Source organism: Etheostoma cragini, chromosome 3 (genome assembly GCF_013103735.1).
Source record: "Etheostoma cragini isolate CJK2018 chromosome 3, CSU_Ecrag_1.0, whole genome shotgun sequence".
Lineage (NCBI taxonomy): Eukaryota > Metazoa > Chordata > Actinopteri > Perciformes > Percidae > Etheostoma > Etheostoma cragini.
Genome location: NC_048409.1, coordinates 26,322,174 through 26,342,512, shown reverse-complemented (window position 1 = coordinate 26,342,512; position 20,339 = coordinate 26,322,174). Strand labels below are relative to the sequence as shown.

General features: G+C 39.7%; 1 protein-coding gene across 2 annotated transcripts in view; it reads left to right on the top strand.

Annotated features, from left to right (window-relative positions):
• bcas3 (BCAS3 microtubule associated cell migration factor) overlaps positions 1–20,339 on the top strand; it is a 305,863-nt gene that overhangs the window by 77,363 nt on the left and 208,161 nt on the right. For both annotated transcript variants that reach the window (XM_034867219.1, XM_034867220.1), the window contains exon 16: positions 4,917–5,067. In XM_034867219.1, coding sequence (XP_034723110.1) covers positions 4,917–5,067 — 151 coding nt within the window. The remainder of the gene's footprint in view (positions 1–4,916; positions 5,068–20,339) is intronic.

Below are 20,339 nucleotides of genomic sequence, written 5' to 3'. Positions count from 1 at the left end.
AGAAATGCAATGAAAATACAAAACGTTCAAAAAATGTTCCCAAATAGGGCTGTTAATAAAACCTCCCCGTTAGCTTGTGGTTTGGGAGAGGGGGACCGGGCAGGAAGCCATTTTCACACAGGCTGGCCTGACCTCGACTCTTAGCTTTGACTGAAAATAGCAGACAAGCAAGATCACCGTACAAAGAGAAAAGAGAGGGAGGGAAACGGAAAACTGAGGAGATAGAGCCCTCCGCTGAACGTTACCTGAGAGAGAAAGAAAAAAGGAAGGAGGAGGAGAAAAAAAACTTGATGGCTTTTCCACCAGCCTTCCGATTCCTTTGTAAAACAGTAAATCTTGTGAAGTTTATTTTCTTTGCAGCATCTGTGTTTTATAAGGGATCTTTTAATTTGTTTTTACTCTGTCCAGTGGGGGATCCCTGCTCCTTCTTCTCTACCCCCCTTCATCTCTGTCTCTTCTCCTCTGTTCTCCCCCCCCTCTCCCTCTCTTTTCTCCCCCTGTGGAAGTGAGTGTTTTAATAATGATACTTTGGGGAACTGGGATGTGTAGAACTGCTTTCTCCTGCTGCACAGAAAGACTACAGCGCCCCTCCCTCCCTTCCTCCCTCCTCTTTATTCTTCTCCCTCTCCCCTGCTCTAATCCCTCCCTCCTTCAACATGTCTGGGACTATCAAGGAATGAATGGTGTAACGTGGGGATAGACTGATACAGGTTTGCCGATATTGGTCAGTTATCAAAGAACCATTTTAAGAAGAAGCATAGTCAATACTTTGATAATAAATCAAAGAATTTAGGTTTGACCCCCAGCCCTAATTCTAGAAAGACACTGTCATCTACTTACTGTGTGTGACGGAGGTTACTCACACAACCCATACTTTAATGGTCCAAGTTGGACCATTTAGGACTATACTGCTATAATATAATTTAATGATTTTTTTGTTAGGAATTTGCCTTCTGGAGAAGGAAGGCTCCTCACTCTTGCAAGTATGAAAAAATAAGGCCAAGCTTTCAGTCACCAGACTATCATCAGGTTATAGGCATTGGACCTACAACCATCTCAGCATTAATTTGTTACCATAATGTGGTTTTTCTGTCTACAGACGTTTGAAAATAAGTTTTTTAGGCCATTAATATAGGAAGTAAGCCAAATTTACCAGCTTTAATAATGAATATATTCCCTTGCTTGGACATAATAGGGGCTTTGTCTTCCATTCTCTGCCTCCTTCTCTTTCTCTACCCCTGCATCTCACAGCTGCAATATCATCCTCAGGTCCAAGGTCTAGCCTAATTCCCAGAGCATCACTCAACATGTCACCTGCTTAACCTGCTGCCTCTGAACCTAGTTCCTCTCCACTCCTGCTAGAGTTTTCTTTTCCTTTTGACTGAAATCTCCTCTCTGGCAGAACAATTCAAATAAGACACAGTGTTTGTGTGGACATACATAGTCTTCAGAGCTTATCCTTTCGCACGTCTGCTCCTCATTGGAAGCGTCCTGCTTGTATTGGATGCAAATAGGGTATTAAAAGAGGGAAGAGAAACATGAGATAGCGTGACACGGAGCACCTGAGGAAAGAGAAAGTGCGAAGGCTAGAGAGAGAGAGGCTCAATGCGAGAAGAGAATGCAAATGCTGTTGAGACAGGGAGGGATAGCTGGACGGATGGATGGATGGAGAGCTGGATGGATGGTTGGATTAAGGGAGAAAGGGAGATGAGGGTCAGGTGACAGTGTGACTTTTTGGCAGGGTCAGAGTTTTTCTCTGGACGACGGCGACAGAGCTGAATTTGCATTGATGGATCTTCTTTCCATGGGCATGTCATGTATCAGTGCTTGGGCACATCACGCCCCGGTCATTAATCAAATCATGGCCTCTGTCGAGAGCTGTCTGTCCGCCAGACACTTCTCATCTGTCTACCTCTCGCTCCCTTTCTCTTTGAAGCAGCCTAGTAGGCTTTCTCTCTTTCTTTTTTTGGCAAAGACTTTGTCTTTCAGTTTAGAATTAATACCCAGAAACGTCAGCAGTAGTTGAGAACATGCAACAAGCCTGTAAAGTTACATTTCAACAGGTAATTTCAAAGTTCTTTTCAAAGTTGAAACCAAGACTCCAGCGTTAGTGGCAGCTCTACGAGCAATACTTTCTGCAGTACTGTAGTGATATGTACAGGTAATAGGGATGGAAGGGTGATAAATATGTCAAAAGCTCTTTGATATTCAGACAACATTTTGTGCTCTACGATTTATAGTGTCTCTTTTGCTCTGACCTGAATGTGATCAGTAAAATCTAAACCCCCAAAAAGTGTAATACTTGAATTTTCAATCAATTCTAAGAGTAAAAATGAATAAAAGTGCATACATATGGTTTTGTTTTAGAAATTTTAATCTTTGTTAAATAATGGACACATTAACTGACCCGATTTTTACTGCCACTGTTAGCCATAGGTGGATGTGGACACGCCCTTAATCAGTTGTTTGCATGTGTCTGCTCTACGACTCTCTCAATGAAACAGCCAAGAAGTGCAATTTCCCAGAATTGCATTGGCAAAACTCTTTAAACAGTGCCAAAGGGGCGCCTGGGTAGCTCAACTGGTAGAGTGTGCGTATTATTTGTAAGTTTGCACTACCAAAACAGCAAGTGACAATAATTGTATCATTATACTGTCTTCATCAGCAGCAGTATCTCAGTCAGTGTCGTCATTTGTTGGAGAAATGTCATCAATAATGATTTAGAATACAGCACTCCCAGCCATTTTGTCTGCATTAGAGCATAAAATAACCTAAACAGGGAACAATGAAACACTTCAAACAGTTTTTTTTTAGTTTTTTTTAAGGAAACAATTTAAAACAAAAAGGGAAAAAAACACACACACGCAAACACATACACACACACACCAGAAACGTATTCATCCCTACACCGCATTTCAATGTGGATTCCTATTTCTAATTTATCAATTTAAGATCTGTTTTTTTTGCAGTCCAGCTGTTCAGTTCTTGAAAAAACGCTAACAAGCATAAAGAAAAGAAAAATCCTTTTTACACTCATTTTAGTATGTAGACTTTATAAAAGTTGATAAAAGTCAAACCTTTATCCAATAGGAGCAAAACCTTCACTTGATCAATTTTCATCTATACTTACTCATTCTTTCTACAACTCCCCACCACACACACCTACAAACATGGACATTACACACCCATGCTGTCTGTCTTTTCTTGGATCATCTTCTGGCGGTGCGTGATCTTTAACACGTTCCACATTAACTTGCCTTCACTGGGGGGCTATGACAGTTTAGGACCCCTTGGCCTTGACTGACAGCACCGTATGTCTGTTTGGTCAACAGTGATCATCAGCCCTCATCTCTGTCCCGCCAACACCAGTTCTACAATCCACAGCGGGGCTTATTTTAAAGGGTGTGGGGGGTGACAGCAAATAATGCCGTGGAGCAAAAGTGAAATGTTCAGTTTAAATGAGGATGCTAAATTCATCGACACCCCCACCCCCAATCTTCACCCTCCACTCCCCTCTTAGCTGAAGCACCATTATGGCTTTTCAGGCTGCTTCCTGTACAGATTTTTCTGTTCCTTGTTTGCCCCCTCCCCTCAACACAAAAGGTGGCTGCCCAGGCTCTGGGGGTGTAGCACTTTTGAAATGTGAAGGGCTTTCAGAAGCTGCCCTGGTACAGACCTTGGTTGGTCTTACCAAGAGAGGAGCAGAAGGAAATGAAGGACGGGTTTGTGTAATGGTCTCCTCCCCCCCCCTCTCCGAAGGTCAGACAGCATTGTTGGCCTGCAGAGGTCTAAAAGAAGCCCTTTAGAGGAACACAAAGCGGAGGTTTGGCAGGACTAATGAAACTCAGAGCTACATGTTAATGATCTAAAAGACTGGACCAAAACACTAAGCAGTCCCTTTCCGCTCGCATTCAGCCTCCTCTTGATCGCTCCTTCCAAATAATGACAAGGCACTCTCCTCCTCTACCTTTATTATAACCTTTGATGTCCGCCTTGTTTTCTTTGTCTCCGCGCCCCCCTCTCCCTCCTTTTCATTCCTTTATGTTACGCGGCTGTCATTCATCTATTAAGGCAACAAATGGAACAACGACATTCAGAGAGCGTATTGTGGTGCACCCACAGGTTTGCTCTTTATTTCTTTTGAAAGCACTTGAACTTGGAATTTTCCTTGGGCTGCCCACTGAATCAGCAGTATACACTTTTGCTGTTGTACCTATTGTCACAGGATTACAGAGACATATTTGTTTTATAATCCACATTTATTATCCCCTATAGTGTAATGTTTCTATGTAACTGTTGTGTGTGACTGTTTCTTTTCCCATTGTGGGGTAACCTTACCAAAAGTACAAAACAAACCCACATTGTCATACTTATTAGCCCTAGTGCCATGCTGTCGTGGAGGTAGTTATGATTTTAGTTGTCCAGGCATAGAAATGAAATTCTCTGTGATTTGTAGCTCCACCCCAGTACAATTTGAATTAAATGGAACTGTGGTTATGATTTTCACCGCATTTAAGAATTAAGTATAGAAGTTTAACAGCAACAGTCTAATAAACAGTGACCACAAAACCACGTGCACGCGCGAGTGTGTGTTTGTGTGTACTGAATGCCTTGTCTGCAATTTGAAGTGAGTGACAAGAAAATGAACAAGTGAATTTTATTCAATTTTTTTTTTTAATTCAATAACAATTAGCATATATAAAGCACTGAATATGAATTATGTATACAAAGTTGTACCTGCATTCACAATGTAATTCTCAGTATACCGCAGCTATTACATGGGATGGCTCTTGATTAACATATTTGTCCTGTCCACTCCAAATCTAATGAAAAGGAGATTTCTCTGACCTTGCTATCCAGGGAGCATTCAGTACTGAAATTCTTTTAATAACCCTGTATTTCTGTTTTGTTTCCAGCCAAGCTGAGCAGCCAGGATTCTTACAACAACTTCACCAATAACAACATGGGGAACCCGCGACTGTCCCCGCTGCCCAGCCTCACTGTGGTGCTGCCTCTGGCTCAGATCAAACAGCCCATGACCCTGGGCACCATCACCAAACGCACAGGGTAGGTAGCACACATACACAAACACACACACACACACACACACCTCAGTATACACTGTGTGGAGATGTGTATTACACAGCAACATTATACAACTATTCCATCACAGAATCCATACCTTAGTGGGACATATCACAGCACTGATATTCTTGGTAGTATTCTGTTGTAGTAGATACATGGTAGGTAACACTATAACCCCCTTACTGTATTGAGTATTTATAAGTCATCTTATTTAAACACTCATTAAATTACGATAACACACTATAATGTAGCTGCAAGCAGAAATAAGGATGTTTTTCAAGTGCTTATTGTGGTATGTGTGTCTATTATTATACTTTCAGTTTAGTTTAGTCATTCAAACATGTTAAGACGTTAATGAATGAAGTTCGTTACCCTGGTCAAGCAGTGAACACAATAAATAACAGTTTGCAATGTCACATGATATATCATAACTTGCAGCAGCTGTGATCATATTTATTAACAGTTTGTATACATTTACAAATCATTCACACTCAGGTTAAAACGAGCTATTAATGTGCTCTAAACTTAGAACCTGTTGAGCTTGAAGAAGAGCTTGGAAATAATAAACTCAAGGTACTTACCAGTTTTCTCCTGGAGCTTTCAGTCTCTTCTCATTGCCTTACTCAGTGGATTTTAATTTGCTCAGTTGTCATATTATGAAAATTAATCCATCATGCATATTTATCTATGTTTATAAAAAGTGATTAAATATAATAAACACACACTATATATCTTTTTAATATAAAAACATATATACAAATAAATATAAATGTTGATCTTTTCTATTTACAACTGTGTTATATTATATTGTCAATCATTAATAATTTTTTTATACACCAGTTACAGATATTTCACAGCAGGAGTTGACAAATATTCTATCAATAATAGTTTCATAAATGCCCTTATTTCTGACTAAATCTACACTGTATTATGTTATACTGGGTTATAACATAATTAATAACTGCTTAATAGATGCTAAATAGGAGGTTAAATAAAGTGTTTCCTTACTTATGTTGTATGAAAATACATATAAAGAAAAAAGAATAAAAAAAGAACATGCACTACGAATCAAAGTTAAAAAAAAACGTAGACAATTTACGTCATTCTCTGATTCTGGGATTTCTCAGACCAGCTGCCTTTGGCTTTAGCAGTTTACCTCCCACTTTTTTCCATCTGCAAGGTGTGCAAGGTGTAGAGCTTTCACTGTCAGTGGTACCATAAAAAGTTACATGGATGTGTAACTTTTACATATGTATTTGTACATTAGACATTTTAGTCGTTGTGGTTGTTTTCAAGAAGAACTCTCTTTTGTAAAATAAATAAATAAATGATAATAATCCAGGTACAATGCACCACAGAGTATACAGCTGAAACTCTTAACATGTAATGTGTCCAGAGGGAGTGTAAAGGGTTATTGTCAACCAACTACCAAATTTACAGTTTGGCGACTGTTGAGACAAACATTTAAATCACACTGCATTGCATCCTCAGCTTCAGTCTGTGATTTGCTGTCTTTTCCCATTAATCACATTGTAAAAACACTGTATTGTGTCAACAGTGGCCTTGTGTAGGCCAAAGCTTTTCCTCTCACATCCAGCTGATGCTCATGGACTTCTTTTGTCTCAGGCCACCACTTTTTTGCATAGGGTAATGAAGCAGAACACACATGCGAGTCTGGTCTGTGGGCTGTTTGGAAAGCAGATAAAACACATTTTGCAAATCAAGAACAGAAATAAAACCTCGCCGATCATTTTGAAAGCATATTCAAGTCCTATTAAATGCAGTGTAACCCCGCTGGCTTCGAGTATTGAAAGTTCAGTTTGAAAAGTGAGACAGCTGTGCTCTCGTGCACCACTGTCCTCCTTTTTTTCTTTTTCACCTGGATCTTTGCCATGCATTGAAATTATGTAGTTTTAAGACCATCAGCAACTACAGGCCTTTACTAAGTGCATTTACATACAGTACAGGTGGCTTCACAAATATGGGCCTATTTTAATATTTACATTTAAATGTAATTTTCATGCCCTGTTTGAATGGTAAATGCTATAATGATTCAAACAGACGGTGAGGGATTTATTCCCCGTGATATTTGATAAGTGAGCTTTGAGGATGAAAATAGAGACCTGATCCTCTGGTCAAGGTGAACAACATTAGGCCATTTTCCAAATCATTAAGATGACTTGCAAAGTTCATTTGCGTTATGAAATATAGTATTGCTTATTGGCTACTGCGGTGTCCTGCTTTGGTTTATGTGTTATGTCCTGGTGGTTTGCATTTGGTTTAGCAGTTGTTTAGCGGTAAGGTTTAAAATCATTCGATGTGAGATTCTCAAAATAGATTAGATATGAATGGTTTCATTTAGGGCCTTGAAGTTAAATATGTCCTTATTCACCTTCAGTGAGAGATTTTTAGGTTGCTTGTGTATTTTGGAGTTCTCATTTTGTGCTTTAATGTTTTTATTTTTATTGTCACTAGATTCTCACTCGCTTTTATTTTTGTTGACTTATTGATACTTTTTCTTATGCATCCATTTTAACGGCTTATCACTCATTGCTACAATGATTGTATTATTTTTTATTTCTTTGGCAGTAAGCTGTCGCTGCTGTGTAGTTTTATTATTTTTGCCTCCGTCTTTGGTGGTAAGCAGTAATTATTACTTTTCATTTATGTTTTTGTTCTTTTTAGTTTTACTACTGCCAAGTGCTTTTTATTTGTCTTTCTCCAAGATAGACTTTTTCCAAGATAGAAGATTTTTTTGTCAAGCATGCAGTTTATTAATGGCTGTGAAATATGGGGCAGTTCATTGTTTTTAAACATTTCAATTCTAGTGGCATTAATAGACCCGTGTTATGGTTCCATAGCAATATATTATATAATACATGAATCTGAGACACAAACAGTAAAGAAAACATTTTTCCTAAATAAAATGTTTTCTGTAGTTGGCAGAATTTTCAGAAACTATGTGATCAAACAATAAGAAGCTGACTAGACATTTGGTGGAATTTGCCACTTAGAGATATACGTAAGTGACACCCTTTTTGTTTTTGTGTTTTTTGGGTGCTGATCATGAAATATACAGCTGTGTTTCTGTAGACTCAGAACAAAACAGAAAAAGAATGGATATCGATAGCTGTATGCCAAAGAAATCTTTCCTTGAAAAGACCTACAGGGCGCTGTTAGACTGTCATTTGCTGTTCAGAACAGTGAATTTAAAAGTGATTTTCCGTGATCTTACTATAGGCTAAATCATTATAAATGATGGTGTATGCATTTGGGACTGGGTCGAAAATAAATTGCAGTCTCTGTGTTCATGGTAATGAAGTAACATGTTACCCAGTGCAACTGTTTGGCTCATTGATGTTTTTTTATTAGTTTTTGGACAATAATGGAGCCATATGGCACAGAGGAATAAGATATAAGGTATTTTCACATTTTGTTTGGATGTTTATGGGATTTCTTGACAATATGAACTGTAGAAGATATAGCCAGCTTTTTCCTTAACCTTCAAACCATCTATTTGTGTAAGAGGTCTACAAATATTTCACATTTTTCACCCATTATACTTGGTCAAACACCTCACACAACTAAGCTGGCTCGTTAGGACATTATCAGGCCTGGTAGGCTGCCTCAGTACTCCTTCATCCATCCATCCAGGCCAGAGGAGGCGTCAGTATTAATTCATTAGGACATGCAGCTGTGCAGCCTGCTCCTGCATGCACACGGCTGCACCAATACACCAACAACACATGCACACACCCACACGCAGAGTAAAGCAACAGGTTTGGCCCCTAGAGTGGGGGTTGATATCATATGCTTTCACGCTATACTTGCACAGGAGTGCCCAGGCACCATCTGTCTGTCTGTGCAGCCTCTCTCTTTTGTGTGTGTGTGTGTGTGTGTGTGTGTGTGTGTGTGTGTGTGAAGCGTCCAGCAGCTGTATTTACACCTGTATGGGCAGATTCCTGTTGGCAGGGCAGCAGAGGAACACACCAGCTGCTTAACCTACATTCCCTACCAGGCTTTGTGTGCACTGTGCCGTGACACACACATAGACGAGTTGATGAAGCTTTTACCCCCTTTGTGTGACCAGGCTCACTGAAATGACCCTGGCATGCCCATAGACCACCAATGTGTAAAAATGCTGCTGTTTGTCTTCCGGCGCATCGAATTTTTCACATCAATGAAAACCGCAACAAGTTCATGCAGAGTCCCCTCCTCTTAATTTAGATTTTTGTGTTTTTCCCCCTTCGAAGGGAGGTAGAGTCGGATGTGTCTCAGCATCCGCCTGATAACCCCCTCCAGACGAGGCCAGGTCAGGGAGTGGAGGAGCACAGCCAAGCTTCTGCTAGTCCTCAAAGTCTTCTGAGAGTCCTGAACAAGGAGAGGAGTGTTTGCTCTGACTCGCCTTCTTGTTTCATGTCAGCCAAATTTGGTAGAAGGTTGGCCCCAGATTAATTAAATCCCAAGGTAGAAAAAGACATTGTCACAAAATCAAAAGATTGTCTCTTGGTGAACTGTCACTGGAGGAACTTAATCTGTGAAAAAGATTAAGAGAGAAATATTCAATCAGTCAGCTCCAAAAGTGCATTTGTCCCTACAGTCACCAGAGTTGTATGAGGATTTAACTTGTCAAAATGCCTGAGACTGATACATGTGGGATTTGTAGGCAGAGAAACTATTGCACACTTATCCCATCTACACACAGTCTGACTTTAATACAGACAAATGAAAATCCAAATGGAAAGATTGTCACACACAAAACAAAACACTACCCTTGACCAAATCCCGCTGATGACATTTTCAAGCAAATGCAGATGGAATGCAGGCAATGTAACGAGAAAGACAGCAGCAAGAGAATGAGTGAGACCCAGTGACCTGCTGCAGATGTGCCCTCAGATTACTGTAATACGTTTATCTGAGCCAGCCCAGTGCATTGTTTCACTGAGACTGGATATAGAAAGGGGCTTTAAGAATGAAATGCCCAACATCCCATGGCAGCAAGACTAAACCATTTGTACAAATCACCTCACTTTCCTCCCCTTTTAATGGCCCAGGCGGAGCTGCTATTAGGGCCAACGGGTTAAGAGATGAATGTGTGAATGATTATTCTCCGGGAGTGGGGTCATTGCCCTCACAGGTCGAGTGCGGTCGCTCTTTTCCCCTCTTTCTACTTCCTCTTTCTCTCCCTCCTCTCAGTAACGCACCCACTCACAATCCTACTCCTCCAATCCTTACTCTCCTTTTACTCACTGACTCCTGCTTAACTCATGTTTCCTAACATGCCACTGACCTTTGTGGGACTCTTCTCCACCAATCCTGCTGGATCTGGCTGTGCGTCAAATAACTGTGCTCCCTTTTTTTATTTTTATTTTTTATCGCAAACTTTTAACTTCCAGCTCAACATGATGTACAGTTTTCTCAACATTACCTTATTTTTTTTGATTAAGTGTTAACATTGTCCAATTTGATATTCTGATTCACACTAAACCATAAATGCTAAGCTTTTCAATTTAACCGCATATATACTTTGTGGTTTGCAGCAAGAATTTCTTAATGATTAAAACTGCTCAAAGAATTACCTTATTCAAAGCTTTAGTGTGTATCTTTTTAATATTAATGAACGTCCGTTACATTCAAGCCATTGCCAAATAAGTTGCTACAAAGCTAATTAAGACTATCAGCCACACACAACTCTCTCTGTATTTCTCAGTACGTGTGTGTTCAGAATATTGTGTCGTCCGGTGACGTTCCCGCACAGAAACTTGACTGAAGATAATTACCTCTTCTTTTTTTAAATTTTCCGTGTCCTCCTTGGCTACTAGCAACTGCGTGGGGGGATTCTAAGTATGAAAACGAACATATAATACTTAGAATTCCTCATGGGGGTGGCAGATACTACGCACTATAGCTTTAATCAAGGTAGTCTTTTTTTAAAACTCAGAGAATGTGGTTAATAGAAAGATAGATAATAGATGGATGGATGGATGGATGGATGGATGGATACTATAATCATATTTGCAAACGATACCAAGAAGGTTTACAAATCATTTGTTAATCATTCACTTGAACTTAATATAATATACCAATGCTATCATAACAAATGATGGCATTAAATAATTTGTAAACATTATTTAGTATCATTTCATTAAAATAACTAATTTAACATAAATTTTCTATCAATTTACTATTTATGTGTGAGGATTATAATACAGGGTTCCCAAAATATATTGCACTGATAATACAGTAGCAGTGGGTATAACATAATAATATTAATATAATAATAGCAGTAATTATTATAGAAAAATGACTAATATTAAGAATAGTAGCACTGGGCATCAAGCCGCATCACGGCAGCAGGCGCAACCACGATCCGGGTGCAACCGCGATTCACTAGCTCTCAGGGACAAGCAGATAGCGAGCACAACACACGTCAGAAAAGTTATTCGCTGGTCCCGGCTTGACCTAATTTCCCTGATTTACCAGCAAGGTTCCAGACCTGACCTGAAGGTGCTTTTAGTGCACAAGCTGTTTGACATGAGACAATAATTTCTCAGCTGACACTTGACCCTTGATAGCCTGGTGTGGAAAGTGTAGCTGTTAACCCTTGTGTGGTGTTCATATTTTTGTTACATAGCCAATGTTCCCGGGTCTGGTGGACCCACCTCATTATTGGGCTTTTAAATCAATACAGCCATAACAGTTCATGTAAAAATACTTAATAGATGTTTACTTTAGCTCAATTACCAATGATACATCATTTATGGTTCATTTACCCCTGTAAGATCACATTTATTTTATTTTTGTTTTTTGTGCAGATAGACAACACAGTTCAATAGCACTTACAATTAAATACACTTGGGTCCGGTAGACCCAAACACCTCATATGTAATAGTTATAGTTTTTTTTAATGTTCTCTACAGAAAATGAGTCAAGGCCAATGAGTTTGAGTTGGCAGAAATAATAAATAGCATAATTCTTTTTTTTTAGCACACACTGAAAACGGGTCCCACAGACCCAAACAACACAACAGATAAGCTGTATTGTCAGTTTGAGTGTTTATTTGTGTGAATTTTTGTACAGAGCAACACAGAGTAAATTGTTTTACTGTGTTCACTGCATATATTTTTTAGTTTTTGAGAATACTGCCGTTTATGATACTTTTCTTTTAGTGTTTTGTTCATTTGTCTCCCATGTCCAAAGTACAGTCGTTCTACTGTAAACATACTGTGTATTATTTAAATTGAAACTTTTCAGTTTTCCACCGTCCAACGGTTGCTATTATCAATAACTCTAAAGGATGCATGGGATGAACAGATGTTACTTTTTAGGGTAAGCCAGAATGCTCCCAGTATTGTTTTTGACTGGATATTTAGTTTTTATTCTACTACTACTTCCATTAATTCTCATCACCAACGAAACATTTTACTAACAATATGACAGTACATTCCAAGAAAGAAGGAGGGAGAAATTCAAAGTAGCATCTTGTAAACCCCAAAGCCTACTTGGCCTTTGCCACCCCCATGGAGATCTCACCCGATTTGTCCATCACTCTCTCATTGGTATCCATCCATTTACCCAGCTGGAGGCGCAGAGTGGGGGGGCTCAGCAGGTTCGATGGGCTCAGCGGGTTCGATGGGCTCAGCGGAGGGTAGACGGTACAGACGGTCCACCCCCCTCTGCAACTCTTTGACAAGTGGCAGTTTACCAGGGGCCTCAGTTACACCAACCAGCATGTTCATTTCTCATCTTGCACTCCAGGAGTAAGACATTCCAGGGCAAATTGTTGCTCCCTGTCTCCCAGAGGAACATTTTTCTACACATCCATGTACCAAGACTAATTGAAGACTGTGCTATCGTTGGGAGGGCCCAGGCGGATGCAGCAAAAGCGATAAAATAAAGAAGTGCTGCAGAGTACTTTGGTTGGCTCGAGATTCTGTTTTTCATGACTGGGGGAGGTTGGCTGGCGGGGACAGAGTTCAGTCTCATCGGACCTTTATTGGTGTAGGGAAAAGGCTTATTTACTGTAAACTGTTTACGGAGCTCTGTCACTATCTCTGGACATGCAGAATAAACACAGGAACACACTCCCACTCCTAATGTCTTGTAAACATTAGAAACATGCACAGACTGACAGACAGAAATACACCCTGAAAAAGACACTACACTGTGAATGACTCTGACACAAAAAGTGACACACACACACACACACCCACGCACAGCCACAAGCACACACGCTCACTGGGTACTTGTTAACATAATCTCACACACACATTTTCCCACACACACATTCAAAAGACAATGCACGGCCAAAAATACACACTCGCACTAAAAAAAGAAGTTGCATGCAAACACACATCTTCTTGTCTTCACAATGCCTGAGTGCTGTTAGTTTTAATGGTGTCCCCAGTTGTTATACAAATTGGATAAACTCTCCATACCTAATCTTTCTCTATCTCAACAGAACGGTTTCCCATCGTTTTTCTGTATTGTATTTACAGGGTTGGATTCAGACCTACATGTTTCTGCACATGTACCCAATCCCTTTAAAGTTAAGGGAGAAGAAAAACATGACAGATGTCTGTGGGTAAAAAAAACAAAGTATGTGGACATGCTGCCTCTGCCAAATATATGGTATCACACTTTACAGAGCAGCTTGAGCAGATGAATCATCAAGCCATCCCGCAGGTTCTCAAATCCATCTTAGCGCACAGACATTCTGTTTCCTGCCTCATATGTGTTGTGCACTTAAACAGACACGTCAAAAAGTATGTAATTTGAAACGTGTGTTTGCTCAAGTATGCTAGTTTAATAATGTTTTTTCCGTCTATCTCTGTATCCCCCCCCCATCCACCCCCCACCCCCTCCACCCCTCACCCTTCCCTCTCATGAAGACCCTACCTCTTTGGGGCGGGATGTTTTGCCATTAAAACTCCATGGTGAGTTTTCCTTCTCCCCCCTTGGCTCCCTCGGCAGCATGCAACTGAATACTCCGCCACAGCCCACCACCTCCTTTACCTCTCATTTGTCTCCTGGTATATTTTCAACACATTCAACAGAGTCTGCACAGTCATTGCTCAAGGGGGGGAAATCCCAAAGAGGAGTGTTTGTAATTTTCTCATCTTTCTTTTTTTGTTTTACCTTTTTTTTGTTGAGCTTTTGTAGTAGGATGATTCAACATTTTGTTTTAAAAGTAGACGTATTATGCTTTATGGCTTTTTCCCTTCCCTTTTTTTGTGTTATTTTATTTATTTTTTTAATGTTTATATTTATGAAGTGAAAAGCCCAAAATCTACCCCAGAGGGACGTACCATCTTCCAGAGAAACACTGCTCACAAACTGCCCCAAACAGCTTTATTGTAGTCCAGCCTTAACTTAGGAGACAACTGGCGTCACATTGTAACACACACGTTATGATGCTGGCCTAGCTGCTAGCAGGGCACTCCCTCATACCTCATAATAAAATGAGCATAATATGAACACTTTAAAGCAACTACAGTAGTGAAGTGAACAAACGTCTTTTATATGAAAGGATGGAAAATAAAAAAATACTTTATGGCAATGCCATAGCACTTCTGGTTTTGTTGCCGTGTGGTTTCTTGAAAATGCCCACTAGAGCCATCCTCTAGAAAATGACATCTCTGACTTCATGTCTTTTGCTTTCTCTCGGTTTAAACCTTCCATGATGTTTTTCTAAGAAAAACACCTTTGTGTAAAACATGTTATTACATTTTTCTTTTAGCACGATTCTGTTATATAAAAAAAAAGAGAATCGTACTGTTTGTACGCAGTAATTATGCTTTGTCATATTCTGGCAAAAATGTGAAGAGTGTCTTGTGTAGATATAGAAATGGGACTGATGTGCTTTGCTAAGAACTAAAGTTGTGTTTTCTGTTCAGTGAGTAAGAACTAAATAATTTAATGTACAGTTTGACTAATCATTCACTTTGTGGAATGTGAACGATGTCTCTTAAAATTGTAAACCCAGAGAGAATAACCACCCGGGTGTTTTATCATCTTTCGGCTCATTGTTTTCATGTTTCGGCTTCTCTATGTAAAATACTTTCTACTTCAGAGTTCATCAACAGGGCCTCATTTATAAAACCATGCGTAGAATCCACAGTAAATGTTTGCGTATGCCCAATTGAGATGTATGCCAAAAATATCTATTCTGATTTATAAAATCTTACATATGCCTGCCGGTGCGCAATTTTACTTAATAAATCCAAAATCGACTTGTGTGAATTGTACACGTGCCTCATGTCCCGTGCTCTGCATGCCCACATTCACAGAAGACTGTGTTTCCAGTGTTTCCTCTGTGCGCTGACAGCATTGGTGTTCATGTCAGTAATTTTACACACAAATACTCAGAAGTAGAAAAAGTACTAAAATATTGTTCTCAAGTAGAGGTACCAATACTTTGATTAACTATTACTCAAGTACAAGAGAAATAACCTATCTGAAAAATTACTAATGGAAAAGTAATAAGTTAATTTAAAATGTATTGTAAAAACTTTTAAAATGGGGCGGATGTTGTGAAAATAGAACTATGGGTCATAAATCCAAAACTATTTTGTAATAATAATGAATCTAACTAATTAAAGAAAAATCTATACAAATGTATAAACAGATATACAAATGTATACACATGTGATAACCACATAACACATGTCACTCATGACTTCTTTAAGACCCTTAGAAAGTTACTGTAGAATGTGCAATTTTAGTTCCATCTCATAAAACTTTTTTAAACAATCAATTGAAAGTGAAAGTGCCATACACTGTCGGTTTTGAGGGCCATCCTTTTCTTCCCAAACATAAACCACAGTTAATAAGCACATCAAGGCCAAATCAAGTGTTTGACTCCATAAAATGACCAAAATAATATCTCCCCCCATTTAGTTTTTGTTAATCAAAGTTTTTTGTTTTTTTTTACTCAGTAATGGCTGGGATTTGTAATGTAGCAAAATACAATACTTCACTCAAGACGTAATCAAGTACATTTTAAATTACCAATTTTAAAACCTACTTGAAAAATACAGTAACAGGAGTAAATGGATTTTGTTACTTTCCACCTCTACAATAACTAAATGAAAACTAAAATCCTACATGTATGCACAGTATTAGACAATATTATAAAAAAAAACTACTGAGGCTCTGCAGCATCCTGGCATTATCCAGCGTTTCAACAGCTGCAGTTCGCTCAACAACTGACCATGAGCAGCATCCAGTCCGGCCCTCTCCTCTGCCCGCCGGGGGGTGGGGGTAATGTGATGGGGAGATAGCGCGGCACACCGGGTGGCCACGGAAGTTCAGTAGGGCTTTTTCCCTCTCAAGCCAAAAGACTTGTTGTTTAGCCTGAAAGTGGTGGACCTTGACAATCACTGGGCACGGAGGAGGTCCTAGTTTGGGCTTGGGAGCTCGGGAACTGTGGGCTGTATCCAGCAGCGGGGAGCCTTTAGTGTCCTCAATACCAACAAAACAGTTTTAGAGTCTGCTTCTAGACTCCAGGTCCTCAAGAGTTAAGAAGCATAGCCCACTGCCCATACTTGCATTACCCATGCTGTAGAATTCTTTAAAGTCGGATTACACAAAGATTAACCCTTAAATATAAATTTTCCTTCAATTGTCAAGAAAAAAACATGAACTGTTCTTACTTAGAAACAGCTAACACAGCTTCAAAATTGACTATAAATGACATTGACGAGACAGATCACTTGCTACTGATTTGTCATGGTAAAATGACTACCCCTCCCAGCCAGGAAACACTGTCAGACTGAATCATGAATGAAAGAAAATAAAAAGACAATTGCATCTAATTTTAAGGCTAATAATCAGAAAATGAAAACTTACTTTCACCTTTTAAGTTTGAGTTGAACTTAATTTTTGAATGCCCTTCACTGAAATCCAAATGTTAGAGGGCACAGCATCTTCCTATTCAAGGTACCCTTTCTCGCGGGGGGGCTAAAGCCAAGTCACTTTTCAACGCTGTCTTGTGAAATAGGATGCTTGCAAGCTTTTAAAAGAAGCCCCATTATGACATAGTCACTTATGGAGAGATGATTGACTGGCTCAGTGAAGTGAACTTTTCCCTTCCCGGCTCCCTGCTCTCCAGCTCCTCCCTGTTGACTCCATTCACTTAAGAAAATGAATAGCATGTGGTGCCTTCCCCAAGTCTAGGGTTTCGTCTTTTGTTGTGGGCAGTCACTCATACTTTTTAATTGAAGCTTTTTTCTTGCTGTCTTCATCCACCTCCCGCTTAATCTAGGCCCTTAGTGAATTCAGAGCATATACTTTTCAAAGGTACACATCATTAGCATCGGAATCTTGAGCCTCACAGTAACCGACTTCCTCAAATTTGAGCTAGTTAGACCTATATTGTTTCTCTAATAGTGTATGTCTTGAGACGTGAGCCATGACAGTCCATTCGCCAAGATCTGCTTACCCAGATGTTAGCCCTCATTCAATTTCTTTTTCCAGAATACCATAAACTGTATTATGCCTTCTCGAATTTCCATTTCATGTTCTCGGCATATATTTTTAACGACTATATTTTGTTGTGTTAGACTCCGACTTTTTGACTAAATACATGGGCATGCAACAATATATTTAATATTATTTGCACAATCTGACTCGAAAGACTTATATCTAGTGTGGTACAGGTGAAGTATCAGGAATAGGAACAGCAAAAAGTCCTAGTTTCCACGGTGATGGCCACTCTCCAATGTTCACTGAGTTTCGTTTCCCCAGTGGTTGTCATTAGTGCTGTGGAATTGACACAGCCCCAAGGCTGCCTCTTTTCCAATGGCTGTTGTAAAATAATAAATGTGACGTTGAAGGATGTGTCCTCTACATGACTGCCCTCTCTCTCTTCCTCTCTTCTGTCTTTCTCTCCTTTCTTGGTTTCAGTCTTAATGCTGGCTCCGTTTATGATTTGAATTAACCATATGGCCCACAATCAGTGCAAAAACAGCCATATAGCTCTTTTTCCCTGGATGACTTGGATAGCTCAAGTAGGCTCTATCATATTTGTTTACTGCAGGGCCCCTGAAAATAAATGGAAGCTGCTTCTGGACTTCCATACCCCCTCAGAGGCGCCTCGCATTAGCCCAGAGCGTAGTAATGCAAAGGGACTTTGATGGTTGCTGTCGCAGATTAAATTATGCCCTTGAGGAAAAGCTATTAGCTCAGTCAAGAGTCCTCGTTTGTTAAATTAAAAGTAGAAATGACATGAGTAGTCTTTAATGAATTAACATTGCAAGAAAATGGATTCTACTCCATGCTAAAGGGCAATGGTAAAAGAAAAACATCTTGTAGAGGAAGGGGAAAAAAATAGATTTGCCAGTTGTTTATTGATGTTTCAGTTTGTTTCATAGTTTATTGATATCATGTTACGTTTTTTGTAACTTGGTGCCGTTGGCCAAATCCCTCCCTTGCCACTGGTTCAATCTAAAAACTGGTTTCCGTCCTACATATGGAGATCAGAATTAAGCCCTTTTCTGCTGGAGCGGTGCCTCTCTGTCATAAGGGCAGAAACCTCAACACTATTTAGCCACTTCAAGTGAGATCAAGAAGGAAAGGATGATTTAAAACACAGATGAATAAACTTTAGTGGTCACTGCACCCAGAGGAGACAAGAACCGATCTGTGATCTTTGGTCTTGTTGGCAGGCTCGGCGCTGGCTGAGGCCTCTTCAAAGAGGCCCAAATCTAGCTCATAAGCTTTGAGACCACAGTGGGGAGCCAGTGTTGTAGCTTGCTACACATAGGTGTGTGAGGTCAGTAAATGTGGTTGTAACCCTAATGGCTCCAAATAATAATAAGGACTGTGCCACCTAAGTCCTTTCTTGCTGATTTGTCATTCTTCCGTCAAGAAAACCATTTCAGATTTATTATTTAACTTTCATTTACGTCCAAAGGAAACATAAAGACTATGATGAGGGTAAAGTATCTTTTGTACAGTGTATGTTACTCTGCGGTATATTTGACAGCCCCAAGCTCTCACCCTTGAAAACCAACATGAGCTTGCTCTGAAATAGGATTTGTGTCGCCTGGGATATTGAAACCAGTGAACCACAGGGCCTTTGAAGGTTTAACATATTTTCCAGCTATGGGAGAGATGGAACGCCATTTTTTTTCGGCAATTAAACACCTCTCCAAAACAGAACTTCAACATTGCAGAACCACACAGTCAACGTCAGGAATAGGCTACCGTTCCTTCTCTTGTGCAATGAACAGAAGCCATATGGTGTCTTGTGAATAACAGATCCCTTGTTTCCCATACTTGCATTTGTAAAACCAGTTTAACTTTAATGGATCACAGTTCTTGAAAGTTCATACATATCTTATAGGTTTATGTCTATATTCATCTTTCCGATTGCCTTTTCCTATTAATTCGCCTAACTCTAGTCCGGGATTGTTGAGATTAAAGGCATAAAAGAGGGACATGCTTAGGGGAAAACTACAGCAATGGTAACACTCCCTCATAGCTAGTCAACTGGACCTGTTTATTAAATGAATAGGCCCGAGGAAGAGAAGACAAGGGCACTCTGGAGTTAGCCAGCGCAATATCCTGAGTGTGACTTTATCTCCCTCTCCATCTGCCTTTCACAGACTAGGCTTACTCTGAATATTTGGTTATTCAGCCGTCTCCCCTTGACCCAGCACCAATAAATACAAGCTACAAAACTTTTATTGAGGCCTTTCTTATGACTACCTTCACCACTTCCTATTTCCTGATCCCTCTTGCACACGGTGTTGGCCAAACAAAGACATCAACATCTCATTGCATCCAGAGAGTAATTGATGATGTGTTGGCAGTCTGAAGGGAGGTAACAGAAAGAGATTTTTTACCAGCAACAGCTTTCAGCGCCTAGTACTCTGAAAGTTAGCTGAACTACTGGTAACACCATCTGCCCCTACAAGCATTTCTGATGAATTGCAGACTTTACTACATTGTATTAAATTGTTTACTAAGTTTTACACTCTGCTTTCTCTTAGGCAGACGTATCGATAAGGTATGAATTTTTTTGTCACAGGTGGCACACCTTTCACAATGAAGGGTTATTCGGTCATTGTAAGAGCATTCATCTCCTAACCTGGTCTAAAGTCAATACTGCAGCATTGCATTATTTTTAACAGCACATTAGTAAAATGGGCTTAGATTGTTAAATTAGGGCCCTGAGACGGTGCACTGATGCCGTAGAATGTCAGTGAAAACCCAAAACAAAATTCTGCATCAGTTTCTTTTTCTTTTTT